The sequence below is a fragment of the Drosophila teissieri genome, chromosome 3R (genome assembly GCF_016746235.2).
Source record: "Drosophila teissieri strain GT53w chromosome 3R, Prin_Dtei_1.1, whole genome shotgun sequence".
Classification (NCBI taxonomy): domain Eukaryota; kingdom Metazoa; phylum Arthropoda; class Insecta; order Diptera; family Drosophilidae; genus Drosophila; species Drosophila teissieri.
In genome coordinates, this window is record NC_053032.1 from 13,619,050 (window position 1) to 13,636,096 (window position 17,047).

Consider the following 17,047-nt stretch of genomic DNA (forward strand, 5'->3'; position numbering starts at 1 on the left):
GATGTTTATTTCCCTTTTAAGCTCGGTGCTTAACCGCAAGTAACGGAGCTGTTTAACGATATTAACCGATTCAATTTCCAAACTTTGACTTTAAAAACTCAACTGATGTGTATAAATGTGGGATCTTAACCATTATGTGTGAGACTCCCCCCACCTAAACCACTCATACATCTTCCCCAACTGAAAATGTAAAACTTCAATCGCCCAAATGAATTACCTCAACGACAGATAGAGTATCCAGATACCATTGCCCCGAAATCGGAATCACTTTCGTTGACCGCAGAGTCATTCACTGTCGACAGCTGTGTGGTGTGAACTTTGTATTGAACTTGAAACTGGAGCTGGAGCTGGAGCTGGACAAGATCTGCATAATGCATACGATCGGATGGGTTGGTGTGGTGTGTGTCGGTCACAATTCAAAGACCGTTTAGCTTTTCCGCCGAACAATGAGCTGACATTTCACTTTAAGTGCTCTGCTTTCTGATATGCATTCGGTTGCGTTTTCTTTCTTTTCTGTTTTTCGCTTTTTCTTTACCAGTCCCTATGGAACTATGGAATTGCCGTCCGGTTTCCGGTCGACCCGACGAGGTTTATCTAATCCGAAAAGGGCGCTTATCAGTTCGCTGCCATTCGCTGCCATTCGTCTTGGGCTCATAAATCTCAAAAGCATTAAAAACAGCGTGGAACGAGAGGCGATTTTAAAATGGAGTCTATTTAATTTTAAGACCATTTTCCATGAACATTTAAATTAAATACTCGAAACAAATCCTTATGCCATTTAGGTTTCTCAATGTTTTTTTTGTATTTAGCATATGTAAGAATAAGTTTATGCGAAATGAAATTTGTTCTTTAGAACATAGACTGATAAGGGCGGAACTACTGGGAAACATGCTTACTTACATGCTTAATGGTAACTTACAGGCTGTAAGTTACAGCGGAAATTAGTCACTTCAATTTCAACGCCATTTCTCGCTGTGTGTGAAACCCGACCGAGGATGACTGTCACCAGCTTCCTGGCAAAGTGACGGGTTGGATGATCAGCTAGCCGTTAGATCACCTCGCTAATCCGCTGCTAATGGCTTCTTGATGCGTTCGTAACTCCCTAACCAGGCAGCAGAGGACGGCCTTGGCCAGGAGGCCATACCTGGGAGAGCCTACCTGAGTGGTGATCGCTAATTACCCGACTTTGGCCCGCGCCTGCCTGACTCACTGCCGCAGCATATATTTACAACTGCGGCTAGCCGGACAAACAAGGCAATTGGCGGTCGTAAAAAACAGGCGAATGGCTACAAATAAACTGAAAAGAAATCTCAATAACAAAAAGCCGCCTCCCCACGACTCCGACTACAACAAAAGGAACCCAGCTAGGCCTCAGGAGGAAGTGCCGTCGTTTTCGTCATGACTAAGCGTGGTCACTCAAAGGGAAACCAATTGATTCCTTCCTGTTCCCGTCCACAGTCCACAGTCCTCTGTCCGCTGTCCGCTATCCACCATCTATCGTCCATCGGCCATCGTCCACCGCAGAGCCACGATGGCAATAACAAAATCTAAATATTTAACGACTAAATTGAATCTGAAGGCGCGCGCTCGCTCACTCACTCACTCACTCACATCAGGCAAATTTTCCGGCCCGACTTGGCTGGGGTTACCTGCTGGCATAATCAATAAAAGATAAACAGTGGGCCGACCGGCCAGCGCCTGCACCTCCAGCCCATTGAAATTGAAATGGCTACATCACGTAATGGAAAATGTTGCAGGGAAAGCCTACACGAAAAGCTCAAAGCAACCATATAGTACTCGTATACTCGTATGTGCACGGATGTGTAGGCAAAGATGTAGGTATAGCCTCTGTGGTCCATGTCGTTGTCAACGGGCGTACGAGAAGTTTGGGCATTCTGTCAGGCAGGCCGACATCCATATAGCCAGCCAAAAAAACCAAAAAACATCCATGTAGCCGACAAGTAGTTGGTCGACCTACCAGACCATCATCCATTCAGTCACTTGGCCGGGAAAGACCCCCGTGGTCCGCAGCTCTCAGAAGCTGGAGGGGCACTCCACCTCTTTTCGATTCTGATGCTGCTCCGATTCAGACTGGGCCAGCTCAGGCGAGTCAAATCATTCACAAACCGACACTGGAGAGGCTGAAAATCAATTCGAAGCAGCTGTCATTCGATGGCTGGTCGGTTTGGTCATGATTAGCCAGGGAAAATATTGATTCGCCATGAGAGCAATTGAGTTTGCAGCTGCAGAAATGGTAGTCAGCTAAGGGGTCTTAAAGATGCTTGATGAAGAGTTAAAACCAACTTTTAAAACTTGTAAATAAACATTTTATTTTATATTCAGTTGATAAAGATTTTGAGATTCATTTGTTACCCAAACTGTTTAACAAAACTTACGTTCTTTTCTCGCAATTCAATATACTCAATATTGACACCTAAGCATTAAAAATACATTAGTAGGCAAACGTTTGAGAATGTGGTTCAGTGTGCCAAGTTACCATTATCTTGCGGTCAGAAAATATAGATTAACTCTACCTTTGAGTGGCTGACCCATGCCACCTCGGCGATCTTATCATTTTCCCTTTGAAATTTGATTTCCTTTACAGACCCAATTAAGTCACAAATCCGTGCTCCGATTCACCGCAAGTGATATCAAATATTTGGTTAGGCCAGCCAGCTCGACCCTTATGGTTCCTGCCCTCCTTTGTATTGGAGCTCTTGTATTGTACCAAATAAACAATAAGAGTGCCGGGCCGAGGGCAGTGGGATGAGGCTAGGGATAGGTATAGCTATAGCTATAGGTATAGGTATGGGTATAGGGATGGTATGGACACAGGGCCTTAGGTAAGCCCGACCTGACCAACTTCGATGGGCGGTGGAGGAGGGGGAAGAACGCCTGCGGGCGAATTGGCTGCCACCACTCACTCTCACAATGAGGGGCTCGATGACGATGACGCTGTGGATCTGAAGTGCTGCTGCTGCTGGCCACAGCCGGGCCAAAAAGTTGGTTTCAGTTTGCCTTGCTTTGGCTTGGGGCCGGCGCTAGGCACTTGCACTTATCAGACCAACACACATGTGTGCGCATGTGTGTGTGTGCGTATATGTGTGTGTGTGTGTGTTTGGGGAGTTGGAGTTTATGGGGCCGGGCAGCCCACTTACTTGCAGGAGAAGCAGAAGCAGAAGCAGAAGCCGCATGTCTGCCAGGCCCTATTATTACACGAGAGCAAATAAAGGCATATGATGGATCTGCCGGCGGTAGGGGCAAGTAGGGTAGGTAGTAGGGACCGACGTCGTCATCAATATACGAACGCAGCACATGCATTGCCTGCCGCAGCAGCAGAAACAACAGCAACAGCAACAGCAACAGCAGCAGCAGCAGCAACCGCAGCAGCAACACAAAATTCCAGAGCGCACGCGTTCTCAACTTTAGTTCTTTGCGAGTGGCCAACGCGTTCGGTCGTGGTGCGTGGTAGACGGATGAGTAGTGAATAACCGCCGAGAAAACCGGAGTCAAGTCGAAGTTGTAGCAACAGCTGAAAGTCTCGAGTACTCAGAACTCAGGAACCAACTGCAGCTGTATTCTTAATCTGCACATCCCGTCGATTCAGTATCTGTGCGCATCCCGTCTTTGATAGCCTTGCTGTGAGTGTGTTTGTGCGTGTGTGACTGTGACTGTGCCTGTGCCTGTGCGTGTTGGCCAGTTGAATTCGGGCCCGTCAAACTGGGAGCGACAACCTAATCAATCAGTCACTCAATATGGCCAGTATTTCTAAGAGCCGCGTTAGCAGCTGCTCCTCCAGAAAGAGGCTGCATCTTCAACTGGGATCGCTTCTCTGCGTGATCGTCTTCTGCCTGCTGGCTTCGTGCTCGGCTCAGCCAAGTGAGTATGGAGTATGAGTATAGTGAATATAGTGAATGTAGTGGGTATATCTCGACGGAGACACGCCATGGAGCTATGCAGCGGTATCTCCGTCATCCATTCCAGGCCCCATCATCGTGATTGTCGTAATCACTTGCAGTGGCTGCTGCGGTCGCATCAGGCCTTTGACTTATATATCTGGGGGTCTCCTCCTCGTCTTCTTCTGATGCGGTGTGGCTCTATAGCGATTTTCCTGGTCTGCAGCGCTTTTGCTTGGCATAATTCAAAACGAGCGTAATTATGCCAGTGCCGCGGAAGAGAGACCCCCTTGCAGAAACCCCAAACGGTGGCACTTGGGTGTCATACTTGTGTACTTGCGTACTTACAGATACCCATGCCCATCGGCAGCTGCATTTCATGCTCGCCGGCAGCGTGCGAAAGTTCAATAATGTTTGGTAACAGGCCAATTGAGGCGGTCAAACACTTCAAATTGCGCGATAAGGAGAAGATATCGGTTCCCCCTTTGGCTGGGGGATAAACTCGGGGCAGAGTTTAGTGGGAACCGGGTAGCGGCAATAAAATGTCCGTAGTCGGGGTGAACAAACCCATATCGCATTATTAAATTATCAACGGTCCCAGCTCGAAATTAAAGGATCATTGATCATGTGGCGTGTTGCCATGTTGTGTTGTGTGTGCTGGACATGTAATTTCTCTCACTTAAGCAGCGCGGAACATAATTCCTATGGCACACCCATCCCGAATTAAAGGGACTGACAGCTGACACTGGCCTACATCTAGTCGAATATATCTGTCTATATATGTATCTGTTTCTGCCATCTGGAACTGCAACTGCGGCAAGCTGCGTAGCCAGCCCGAAAAGAAAATCGATTTACGCTTGTATTTTTCCTTTAAATGCCATTTTCCTCATTTGGCCGCCTCTTTGTTTTCGTTTGTGCGGCATGCTTTGTCCCATTTTAAGACCCAAAGACAGTTTCTGGTGTTATTGTTGCTATTTGTTGTTCTTGGGCATTCGCTGCGTTCCCAAGGGATTGGAAATGGAAAATGGGCATGGGCATCGGCCCATGCGGACGGACCGCCCATGCATATCTCATGCAGAGCATCTAATAATTCCGATTTTCCACGAAACGAGTTGCATCTTAGGGACAGGGATTCAGTGGATGGGGGGCGGGGGAATGGAATAGATGTCCCCTCATAAATAAGTCAGCTACTTTATAGGCACACAATGCGACAGGCTGGGCGGGTTGCCCGGTCTCGTTGGTTTGTTTATTTGGTTACTAATTTGGGATTCCTCGATTTGTTGCTTGGTGTCTGCAGTGTGTGTCTGGAATTTTAATCACTCCGACCTCCATCCTCCTCCTACTCCTACTTCACCCGTCCAAGTGGTCATGCATTTTGAGTAATGGGACGCGGGCGTACATATGTACATGTGTCTCTGGAGGAGAATTCGGGTTAATCGAGTTGCGTTTGGCTACCAGGCGGGGGAATCTCGACCTGGGACCCAGTTGTGAATGAATGTGTGAGAAAATGTGCACTGATGACAGCGTTGATAGCCGCCTTGATGTGGCTATGAATGGGCCGTATCGATGTTGCCGCTCGTATGCATGTATGGACACATATCCAGCAAGATGCCCATCTATAAAACATTAGGAACCCATCGAAAAGGCCTAATGGCACTCGTGTGGAATATGGCTGTAATATTTGTTTATTAGCGCGTTAAATGGGAGGTTTATCAGTGTAGCGGTACGTCCATTAACATCGCTCGAAAATACATTTTATTAATTTCCGCTTTTAAATGCATTCTGATATTTTTTGGGGGAAAGTTAGGGAGAAGCTTTCAATATTTTCCAAGCCTATTTCCATTTCTGGTTAAGTACTTGCGACGTGTTCTCAGTTGCGGAGAAAGCCGAGCCTAGTCATCGATGTAAATTTAATTATTCAGAAAGCCCATCACGAAGTTTCGATTTCCCATGCAGCAGTAATATTTACTTTTCTGTTTAATCCTACATCATTAATTTTTTGTATATAAAAGAGATTGATTCTTAACAAGTCGGAAATACCAAAAGCTAAAGATACAATACATTTTGTGTCCTTGTTGCATATTAATATAATTTTGTTGAAAGCAAACAGTTTCCATAAGTGATCTGTGTACTATTTTACATATTATTGACATTTTACATTGCCGTTACTGCGCTTCTACATTTTACATAACTTTTACATGTGGTTGGTGTACTGGCTATAAAAATACAAAGAAGTATATGGTTACCATTAGCGCGACATTTTCGGAATATCTTAAATTTTAAAATAAATGTTTTCCTCATTTTGCCGTTTTAGTCGAGTCAACCTCTTTGCCTGCAGAAGTAGATGATGTGGAAGTCACCACAATACTTCCAATCCAGTTGGAGACTAGTTCACCAACACCAGAAACAACTATCAAGAATGAAACAGCTCCTACTCCTTCCGTCGAGGAACCTAAAGTAGCAGAATCTAATCCTGTAGATCATGTTGAGGCTACAGACAACTTTGTATCGGTTTACGGCGGAAATCTGGAGCAGGATATCAAGAATGACGTGAACAGCGAGGTGGAAGATGCTCCTTCTCCGGTCGAACCAATCATCGAGGATGTTCAGAAGGCTGCGGAAGCTGCGCTTGAAAATCATGAAATTAAAAGTGAGTATAAATTGATCAGTTGAAGAAATATTTTGCTATATCTTTTACATTGTATTACGCAGTTGCAGTTCAAAGTGCTCGCGAGCCCAAAACCCTTGATGCTGAAGAGGACTCAAAGCCTATAGAAGAAGATCGGTTGAAGCATCAAGAGGAACCGGAGGCAGTAACGGATAACATTGCCGTTTCCAGTGAGCAGCTGGAGAGCCACATCAAACCATTACCCAGCGTGACCAGTGACTTGGTTTCCGTGATTCTCAACGAAGATAAAGCCATCACTGAGCAACCTATCACCAAAACCAACCTTCTGGCCTTGGAGCAGGAGCACGATAAATTCGAGGGCGATGAAAGTACTACGGTGCCAGTATACGAGGAGCCCAAGCACCAAGTGACCAAGAAACAAGGCGTGGAGGACCCATCTCCCGTTGAAATTGCGCCTGAGGTGTCCGAGGAACACCAACTGAATCCCTCCGAAGAACCCCAGACTCTTCGCAATGAACGTAAGTTCGAAGAGCACGACGACAATCTGAATGAGATCAATGAAAACACCATTGAAGGTGAGGAGGCTCCATCCAAAACGTCAACGACGGCAGCTCCTTTGGTCAACGTAGAACCCACTGAATCACGTACCGAGTCCAATGAGGAGATCGAGAAAAAGGCGGAAGCTGAGGCCAAGGCGGAAATGGAGGAGCAAGTGGAGGTCAACACTCCTTCGGTAGAGGCAACTGTGGAGGCAGCCGATCCTGATGATGCACAACATGAAGTAAAGCTTGCTGAAACAACAGTAGAAGCTATCACAGAAGCTGCCAAGATTGTTGAGGAGCAGGAAATCAAGGAAAATGTTTCAGTTCAACAGGGTCATCTAAAGGAACATACAGTCCAGGATGCTTCTGAGGCCAACCGTGAAGCAAATCCCACCGAGGAAGCAATCAAAGAAGAGATCTTTTCGAAAGGAGATGATGAATCCACGGTAGGGTGGGATGGCTCTGAATTTGATGAAAAACAAACTGAGAACGCAGTAGTAGATGACGACTCCTCGGAGGAGCAAAACGAGCCCGTTGTGGATGAGACAAAGACCTCTTCCGACGACAGCACCGCCACTCCGCTGGTCTCCTATCCACCACACGATGCTGGCCAGACCTTCGATAGCAACTCGGCTGATGAGCACTCGGCCCAGCTGTCCGGCGCCACCAATTACCGGTCCACCATGATCATTGTCCTGTGCTCCGGCACCGCTGTGATCTTCATCGTGACTTCGCTGGTCATCTTCGTGGTTTCTTTCCAACGGCAGCACGGCACTTTGGACATTGAGATGCAGGAACAGCGATTGGGCAAGGATGTTCAGGATGAGGACAATGTCCAGATGAAGCTGCTCGATGTCGATCTCTCGTCGCCCGTCATTCTGCCGATGGGCAACGAGGAGACCGATGAATGCCTGTAGACTCTCTCAGCGCCGTGATGCCTACACCATGGTGCCCTGTAAATATTTATAAACTCTGAGATTTCGATGAAGACTTCGGACAGCTTCTTTGGCCGGCTGGTCATTTTGGTTTCTAAATTGTTGACTGAGAGCAGCTGCAAGCTAAGCAAACGAAAACTCGAATTGAAACGAAAGCATTTGCCATACTGTTTAATTTTAAATGCACTTTAGCTACTAAGAATTTGCAAGAGTTCGACAAAAATATTTATATTTAGACTTTTTTGTAGAATTAAGCTCTTTTTTATTGAGTCTGATGAGAAGTCAGAATAAATATTTTCGATTGGTCAATGTGTGGATAATCTTTTGGGCGGTTTTTACAAGGTTTGTTGCATATTTTTTGGCCGGGTAAATCATCTTCAACATTCAATGAATATACACGAAGTGTATGTCTCTTCAGTTCATTCATATTCCAACGCAAAAAAACGGAATATTTTTTTTAAATCATAGAGAAGTTAAGTGAACAAAATGCGCAGCTAAAAAATCTTGATTTATTGCTCGGCTCTTCGTTATTTAAACAATGTTTGATAATATTTTCGTTACTTTGGCAACAGTTTGACGAAAATATTCTGCAAAAGATATTGCCATTTTGACATGCCTTGTCATATAACTTCTGGCAAAACAAAATGCCATATATATTAACTGTGTAAGTGATGGTCCATTGGTGAAAAAGCTTGCTTTTTGAGGCTACCATGGTAGCTTAGTTTCATGCCGTAGCCTCCCAGTTACAAGTCCGAGGTGCAAATGTGTTAACCTAAAACTACCCATCGGAAAACTGTTGCATTATGCATTGGAAAAATATTTAATGTGCGATTGCTTTGAAGTCAGTTCCCCTACTAAACCCCAAGATTAGACGCCCCAAAGGTCACCCAGAAATGAATTACGGCTAAACCACATAGAAGTCACAAGCGAATGGCACCCGCACGCCTAATTGCTTGTCAGGCGTATTGATCAAAAGCTCGTTTGCCACTTGGGCATTGCAGGCGGCGCTCTTCAAAGTCGATTTTTAATTAGTTAATAACAAATGGAGAGCAGGCCGATCGGAGAGCAGCAAGATTACTGCTCGCTTGCAACATAATAAACAAGAGCATGCTGAACTCCCACCCGTCTTCGGTCGGCACTCCCATCATTTTAGATGCCGCTCCGCTTTTCATCGGAAAATCGAGTGGCTGTCGCTGTGTAAATGAGCTTAATGAGCGAAATGAAAAGGCGCTCGCTTCGTGACCGAATGAAATAAACAAAACGATTTTGAGATTAGGAGCTCGTCAATTCGGATATGTATTTGTCTACGCCGGATTATGCAAGCGCCCGCACAGTGGTCTTCGATTTCAGTTTCGGCTTCGGTCGCCCTCCAAAGAATCAATTTAAAAGCCATAAAATACCAATTGACAGCCTCATTTTCCCGATTCCATCGAATCGAAGAGTCAATTGCTTAAGTCAAACTCCATGGAGTGGCTCACTCGGAAATCCAGCGACTCGGCGACGTCATTGTCTGCTCGACTTGGCGGGCTGAAGTGAAATTGAAGCCGCTCAAAGTCGCCACAAGTCCATTGTAATGGCCGGGATTGGGTTGCCAACCATCCACGGACGAGCGACCACGACCACTGTGCTGCAGGCGAGAAGAGGAGACTTTTCCCATTTTCTTCCGCACTTTTGTCTGGCGAGCGTCTAACGCCAAAGCTCCCGCTCGTGCGCCTTTCGCTCAGCTGTTCCGCCTTTCCGCCGCATTTTCCGCCGCTTTTCCCCCTTCGCCCCAAGCACTTATTTTCCCGATTAAATCGTCTATGCATGCATGCTAGTCTAGTCTGTCCCTCTCGCTCTTACTCTCACTCTCATCGGCCCTCTCCCTTGCTCTGCCACTCGCTCTGTGGGTGTGTGCCAGCGCTTTTTCATCTGCCACACATTTCGAAAAAAACAAAATAGCAACATCAAAAAGTTTTTCAGTTTGCTTGTTGCTTTACACGCGTGCGGTTCGCTTGGATTTGCTCCTCCTCCGGTTTGTAAGAAAAAATCGAGGAAAACGGAAATAGTGTGTGTGTGTGCGTCTTTGGAAACCGCCAAAGGTAGATGATTCTGAATTCTGAAATTCCGCTGCTGTTGCGAGCGGCGGTGCAAACGCGGTGATATACGCTGCGAATACGCAACGTTGTCAGCACGTCACCCATACGCGCAGTGGGCCAACCGTTATTGATGTGCAGTCTATTGCAAGTGCCGTGAAATATATTTTGAATTTGTTTCTGGCGCTTCGTGACGCCCAAGGTGCGCATTGGCGCAGATTTCAATTCAATTCAATTTGAATTTTTGAAATCACCTCCCTACATATAGAATACAAAATAATCTGGTAGATCTTCTATATGCTGGCGGACGTTCTTGTATTTTTTTTGGCAACTATGCTCAACCAATGGTCTCTGTGTGAGTCAGCGGCATCTTGCCGTGACCGCCAAAGCAGTGAAATCGAAATGAAATGCGGTGCATTTGAAGAAAAACAAATTGGACCACCTCGCTCCCAATTCACAAATGTTCCCCAATTAGAAATGTAAACAAAAGGCCGAGTATAGCTCGTCGGCAGGTGTTGCATGCCCCCTAATTGCGGAATTGCGGGGGCTTCCCACTGGATGTGCAGTGATATAACCAAGATCTGAGGGCAGGCGGCCAGTTGGCACTGGATGCACATTATGGGCCCAAATCCACTCTGTCATCTTGCGACTTGGCAGCACATGCATATGCACATGCAAATACAAATATCAAGCACTGCGATAACTAGAGCATCATCTCGTTTTGGTGCCAAAGTCAAGCGTATAATTGCCAGCCGGAGGCGGATTACAGGGACACTTGCCACTTTCACGAACATACGAGTATGAGACATATGTACATATGTATGAACAAACACGCATGTCGATGACGAGCGCCCACAACTTGGCAAATTTGCTTAACTTTTATTTAATGCCACTATTTCCGATGCCTTTCAATGGCCTTTCGCAAGCCATATTCATTGCGGTGGCTGGATTGCACAATGTGGTTGTACTATTTATGTATGTGAATGGGAATGGGATGTGGGGCGTTTGATTCGCCATATCTGTCGCCAGTACCGAGACAATAAAATGGCAAAGTGAACAATGGTAGCAGCAACAAATTACCTCTAATAGTCGAGTAACGCCCAGGCGGCAAAATGGGTTTTCAATCGCTCAATTGAAAATGAAACAAGTGAGGCGACATCGAAATTAAAACCATTTCTTGGTCACTTGGAAATATGTTAATGGAAATTGCTTTGGCACACAAATGGCAAAACAATTGCGAACTGCGTTTTATTGACAGTTTGGCACGTGATATAGATGTCTTCAAATGTTTCCCAATCACTTTCAATCAGTTTTAGCTGCCATCTGTGCGGCTGACAACCAGTTCAAAGTTGCTGCCCTTTTATAGGTACTCTCTAGGGTTAGTTGCACGGTTCGGAACTAGCAATCCCATCCACATCCCCAGCCATCAACGCTTTTCGGCTTTGGGTGCTCATTTCCAGCATGATTGGACTGATTCGTTTGGCTTTACGCATGGTTAATTAAGGCGGCAATTAAATGAATATTTTGTTAAGCTTCGGAACAGAACCCCAAACAGAATAGTTGCCAAATTGGTGTGTTCCAAAAAGGAAACCCAATTCAAAGGCCGTCCGCGAATAGCGGAAGTTATAAATTCCTAAGCGGGCTGATATCATGGCTATTTATACATACTCGTATGTCGCCAGCAGATGAGTTATTACACCAGGGACTAGAAGTTGGTCAGACGGCACACCGCATATCAATTAGAAGAAAGCGCCGGGCGAGGCCAACACCCTTTAACTTTGCACTGCCACATGTACGAGTATGTGCCACTCCGCCCCGGACAGCTAGGTGCAACATGTGCCACGTCCCGGTCATTAACCGGAAAAGTGCCTCGTTCAGACAAATGGCCAGTAGAAGAGCCCCCCTCCCAGTGCCCTGCCCATTCCGGCGATCTCGCCTTTAGCTCAGATCATTAATTGCAACCATTTGATTTGTTTACCCCATAAAAGAAAAGAAAAAGAATCCGCGAAGAAGCAACAATTCGCAAAAGTGCAATAGTGCAGAAGGCAGGAAGAGCCAATTCGGGCAAACACAAACAATTCCCGCACTTTTGGGCCAAGATCCACGGAGTACGGAAATCGGAATACGGAATACGGACTGCGAACTACAAACTGCGGACTAGTACATCGCGGGGAACTTTAAGTGCAAATAAAAACAATGACGACGGCCAAATGGATTTGGCGCTTGGCGCTGAGCATCTTGCTGGGTGAGTACGACCACCTATTACCATGTTATTTTTACGGCGGACCGATGCTGATTTTATGGACTTTTGATCGATTTACGGTATTTTTGGCCGGTTGTGTAAACGAAAAGCGTTTCGCACATGGCCCCAGGAACTTGAATTCCTTTTACCCCCCGGCCATTTTAGCCTTCGATTAGAATTCCGCGGTTTGTTGGGCACAGTGCGTCACAAAAGTATGCGATCGCCAAATGGCATAATGTTTATTTTTATAAACGCCAAATCAGCTGTGTCAACTGGATGTTTGCCCGTCATTCGTATATTTCTTTTAGATCACATAAACTAAGGAGGAGGAGATGAGTATGCGGCTATTAACAAGAAAATTAATTCCCAAATATTTCCACTTAAACAAACGATGAAAGATAAACAAGAAAGAAACAAGAAATTAAATTTGATTTAGTCATGACGAAGCTGGAATGCTCTGAACAAATTTGGTACCAATAAGAAATTGGCGAACCACTTAGATTATTTAAAAGGCAGATATTTGAAGGCCTCTTAGTTTAAATTTGAATTGAAAAAATGTTTGTGGTAATGGAATTGTATTAGGCACGCTTTATTCCATAATCTTTATACCCTTAATTACCAAATTTTTGGCTTTCACTTTCGCCGGTTGTGTCTTAATAAATCAATTGAACATATATGCTTTTCGCCTTGGTCCGCATGGCAAACACTCGCATTCGTTTTTTCAGAATATATTCACAAAACTTTGACAAATCGTGCTTGAAAAGCTGCTCAAAATGCCGACACTCGTTCATTCACTTGTCGGCTGGGCTGTCTCCCTGCTTTGACATCCCAATCACTGCTTTGCCTTCTGGTTGGATTGGAAACCCACACCAGGTCGAGCAGAACTTCCATTACGCATACGCAGCGTTGACTCAACTTGGGGGGCTTTTGGCAGGTGGTCCACTGAAAGTGAAATTCAAGCGAATATTCAGCCTGTCACTGCGGATATGCTGGTGTGCCTCACTTGGCGAGTATATACCACACTATATAGTAAAAGTTGTGTCGCATGGCCGTTTAACGAGCGTGGGAAATTTGCCCCGCCACCGTGACGCACTTGATACTATTTTGGGAGCGCTAGTTTGGCCATTAATAAATAAGCATAACCATTTGGCTACTAATGACAACAATTTAAATTTTATTTATCAACATCTTTTACGACTTGCAAATATTTCCTTTCATATTTTATGGCCTTCTTGGTTTGTTTGCAGTCGTGGGCTTTGTGGCTGCGGAAAAGCCCAAAGGCTATCATCGCGAGATTTGCCAGTACCGCAAGGGCAAACATGTGAGTTTTGGTTCTTTGGGTATATAAATCTCTCTTTATTTACTCGACTGCCTTTTTGCAGATCCAGCCCATGAGTGTGTATCACAATCGTCTGATGGCGATGCGCGAACAAATGCAGATTAGAGCCACGCTGCAGGGACCAGAGATCTACGGCTACATACTGCCCTCCACGGATGAGCATCTCAACCAGGAGGTGGCCGTGCGAGATCAGAGATTGCGATATCTCTCCGGGTTCTCTGGAGTACGTGCCTTTGCAGCCGTGACCAGTCATGGAGCAGCCATCTGGGTGGAGAACAGATATGCCCAGCAGGCGGATGGAGAGTTGGAGTGCGACTGGGAGATCTATCTGACCAGCGGTAATGTCACCGTGGCCGACTGGCTGGGTAGCCATGTTCACATCGACAAGCGAGTGGGTGCCGATCCCCATCTGGTGCCCCACGCCCTTTGGGTTCAGTGGGAGCGTGAGCTGGATGACAAGTTCCTAAAGCTGGTCAGAATAAACACCAATCTGGTGGATCACATTTGGGGCGATGAGCGACCGGAGACGCCCAGGAACCAGGTGATAAAGGTGCACGAGAAGCAGTTCGCCGGCGAGAGTTGGCAGGACAAGGTCAAGGAGTTGAGAAGGCGACTGGCGCACCTGGGCTGCGATGCCATGGTGGTCACATCGCTGACCGAGATTGCCTATTTGCTCAACATTCGGGGCACGGACATTCCCTATACGCCAGTGGTCAAGGTGGGCTTTAGTTATTCTTCATAGCTTTTAGAAGTAAACTCAATTTTTCCCACAGTCGTACGCCGTGATCAGTCAGGATGACATATTCTTCTATGTGGACCATGCCAAGATTAGTCTGGGCATTGACCTTCACCTGCGCACAGACTGTTTCAATGAAGACTGCGTGAAGTAAGCAGTATATATACGTTGCATCCCAGGTTTGCTAATTAAGGTCCTTGCAGAATTAAGGAGTACAATCAGATCTGGAGTGACATTCGCACCTATGCTCAGATCTGGAAGCGCGTCCTTGTCCCCGCACCTTGTGTACAGGATCTTGGAGCATCGGAGGCGATATACACCTCCATGCCAGGCAAAATCGTCGTCTGGGAGATCTCACCCGTTATCTTCATGCGGGCACAGAAGAACTCCGATGAACAGGCCGGAATGAGGAGGGCACACATCCGGGATGGGGCCGCCATTTGCGAGGCCATGAGCAACATGGAGACCAGATTCCACACCGAACAGTGGACCGAGGAGAAGATCAAGTACGAGGTGGAGCTGTGGCGTCTGTCTCAGAAGCACTCCAAGGGTCTGTCCCTGCGAACAGTGGTGGCCTATGGAGAACACTCCGCCCTGCCCTACTACATCTCCAGCAATGTGACCAACATCGAGGTCTCCGACCAGAGTCTGCTGGTCATCGAGTCCGGAGGTCAGTATCTGGAGGGCACCACGGACGTGTCGCGCACCTTCATTTTCGGCGAGCCCACGCACGAGATGAAGAAGGCCTATACAAATGTTCTGGCTGGAATTCTGCATCTGGCACAACTGAAGTTTCCGTCCGACTTGAAGCCTTCCGAGGTGGACGCTTTGGTGCGCAGCATGGTTTGGAAGGACATGACGGACTTCCCGCAGGCAACAGGTCATGGCATTGGATCCTTTGGATCGGTGGAAGAACGTGAGTAGATGTCTTCTTTTATTATATGATTTGTATTGAACATTTTCTATCTTTCACAACAGCTCCCATCTCAGTTTCCTATGGCAAAAACAGCAGTTTCCACTTCAAGCAGGGCTACTTCTTCTCTAGCGGTGAGTTATTCTGATACATATCCAAGCCACTGACCTCATTCAGCTGTGTCCTGTAGAGTCCGGTTACTACAAACGCGATGACTTCGGGGTTCGTCTGAAGAACGTGCTCGAAGTGGTGGACACTGGCCACACACATCCCAGCGGAGCACGCTTCCTTGCATTCCGAGACGTCACGATGGTGCCCTATGAGCCCAAGCTGATCGACAGTACGCTCCTCAGTGCCGCGGAGAAGCGTCTCCTGAATGAGTACAATGCCAAGATCCGGAACGATATTGGGGACGAACTGAAGCGACTGGGCAACATGCGGGCCTTCTACTGGATGATGAACCAAACGCGTCACATCCGGGAGTATCTGCCGGAGGATGAGTACCGCTCGGCGACCGCCGGAGGAAGCTGTGGTCACTCAACGAGTCCCTTGATAGTTCTGGGACTCATGATCTTCCTTTCAGTGATTATACCCTCGCGATCCTAAGGACCAGAGCTTTTAGGGTACACTGTCTGTAATTATGTAGATTTAGTTAGCTATGCAAATTTTAAGAGAGAATCTGGGACTAACATGAAATCGAACCAATCAATAACTGCAACGGTTAGTATTTTAGTAACGTCATTTGGCCCTAAGCATCCAGTTTTGATCGAATAAAGTCGCACCCTGCCACCGAGTTCCCCGTTTAGGAATAGGTATTTACTTAAACCAAATACGTAATATGAAATGTATAATATCTTTATTCGTAATCGACCAAAAATATGTTAAACCTGTTTACATTAATACGAGCATTGTCTTTATACTTAAGAAATAACATTGTATATTTTTCTAAATATAATTTGGAAAATACGACTTAATGGGTTTCAGTTTATTTAAAATATGAAATATTATTAAATTTAAAAAAAAAATATCGGCCTCAAAGCATGGTTATTTGTTTCAGAAGCTACCCATGCAAACAAGTTAATATCATTTTTGTGAGGATTGCAGCGCTTAATTTTACATAAATCCTACATGTTAACTATTATTTTACACAACGTCTTTTAGGTGCTGTTAAACTTTTTGTAGCATACTTTACAGCTTTGTAAAGAAAGTATGATGGTAAGAGGCAGTGCTGTCATCAACTGCGCATTTTGATTTTTCAAACAAAATTAGAAAAAAAAAATATTCTTTGGAAGACATTATATGATTTTATTTGGACAAAAATGGGAAATTCGCTTTTATAAGTTGCCACTTTAAGCCAAGTTTTGTCTTTTTAATGACTGTTATATAACACCAAACTTACCGCTTGAGGAAATTTCTGTTCTGACCCAATTATTATAATTCACGACTCATGCGACTCTTTGATTCACCTCAAAAAACGTTGCAGCTTCAACACTTAATCGTACGATCAAGTCAAAAACCCCAATAGAACCAGTCAAAATTAATGGTAAACTGATATAATAAAGCTGTCTGTCTAGCAGCATCTGCAGCATCAGTGGATCGGATTAGCACATCAGAGATTACTCCACCTACTTGTGTTCGTAATGAGACGATTTCTATAAGTTACTTGTTATTCAACGAGGGTAATCCCCCCTCGAATTGCTTTTAAAATGGCCCCAATGGCTGTCCAATCCAGTTCAGCAC

At 45.7% G+C, this 17,047-nt stretch overlaps 2 protein-coding genes across 3 annotated transcripts; both read left to right on the top strand.

Moving 5' to 3' along the window:
* The first annotated feature begins 3,456 nt into the window (after positions 1 to 3,456).
* On the top strand, positions 3,457 to 8,105 carry LOC122621172 (FK506-binding protein 5). Its single transcript, XM_043798946.1, has 3 exons — positions 3,457 to 3,879; positions 6,211 to 6,546; positions 6,609 to 8,105. Exons 1-3 carry the CDS (start codon positions 3,756 to 3,758, stop codon positions 7,982 to 7,984), a joined length of 1,836 nt encoding a protein of 611 aa, XP_043654881.1. The 5' UTR covers positions 3,457 to 3,755; the 3' UTR covers positions 7,985 to 8,105.
* A 1,869-nt stretch (positions 8,106 to 9,974) lies between these two features.
* On the top strand, positions 9,975 to 16,231 carry LOC122619788 (probable Xaa-Pro aminopeptidase P). 2 transcript variants are annotated; one of them, XM_043796914.1, is made up of 8 exons: positions 9,975 to 10,083; positions 12,066 to 12,322; positions 13,567 to 13,640; positions 13,702 to 14,376; positions 14,432 to 14,544; positions 14,598 to 15,310; positions 15,373 to 15,441; positions 15,498 to 16,231. In XM_043796914.1, exons 2-8 carry the CDS (start codon positions 12,274 to 12,276, stop codon positions 15,911 to 15,913), a joined length of 2,109 nt encoding a protein of 702 aa, XP_043652849.1. In that variant the 5' UTR covers positions 9,975 to 10,083; positions 12,066 to 12,273; the 3' UTR covers positions 15,914 to 16,231. The 2 variants fall into 2 exon arrangements, with proteins under 2 accessions (XP_043652849.1, XP_043652850.1); XM_043796915.1 differs by having other exon boundaries at positions 9,985 to 10,016.
* The last annotated feature ends 816 nt before the right edge of the window (positions 16,232 to 17,047 follow it).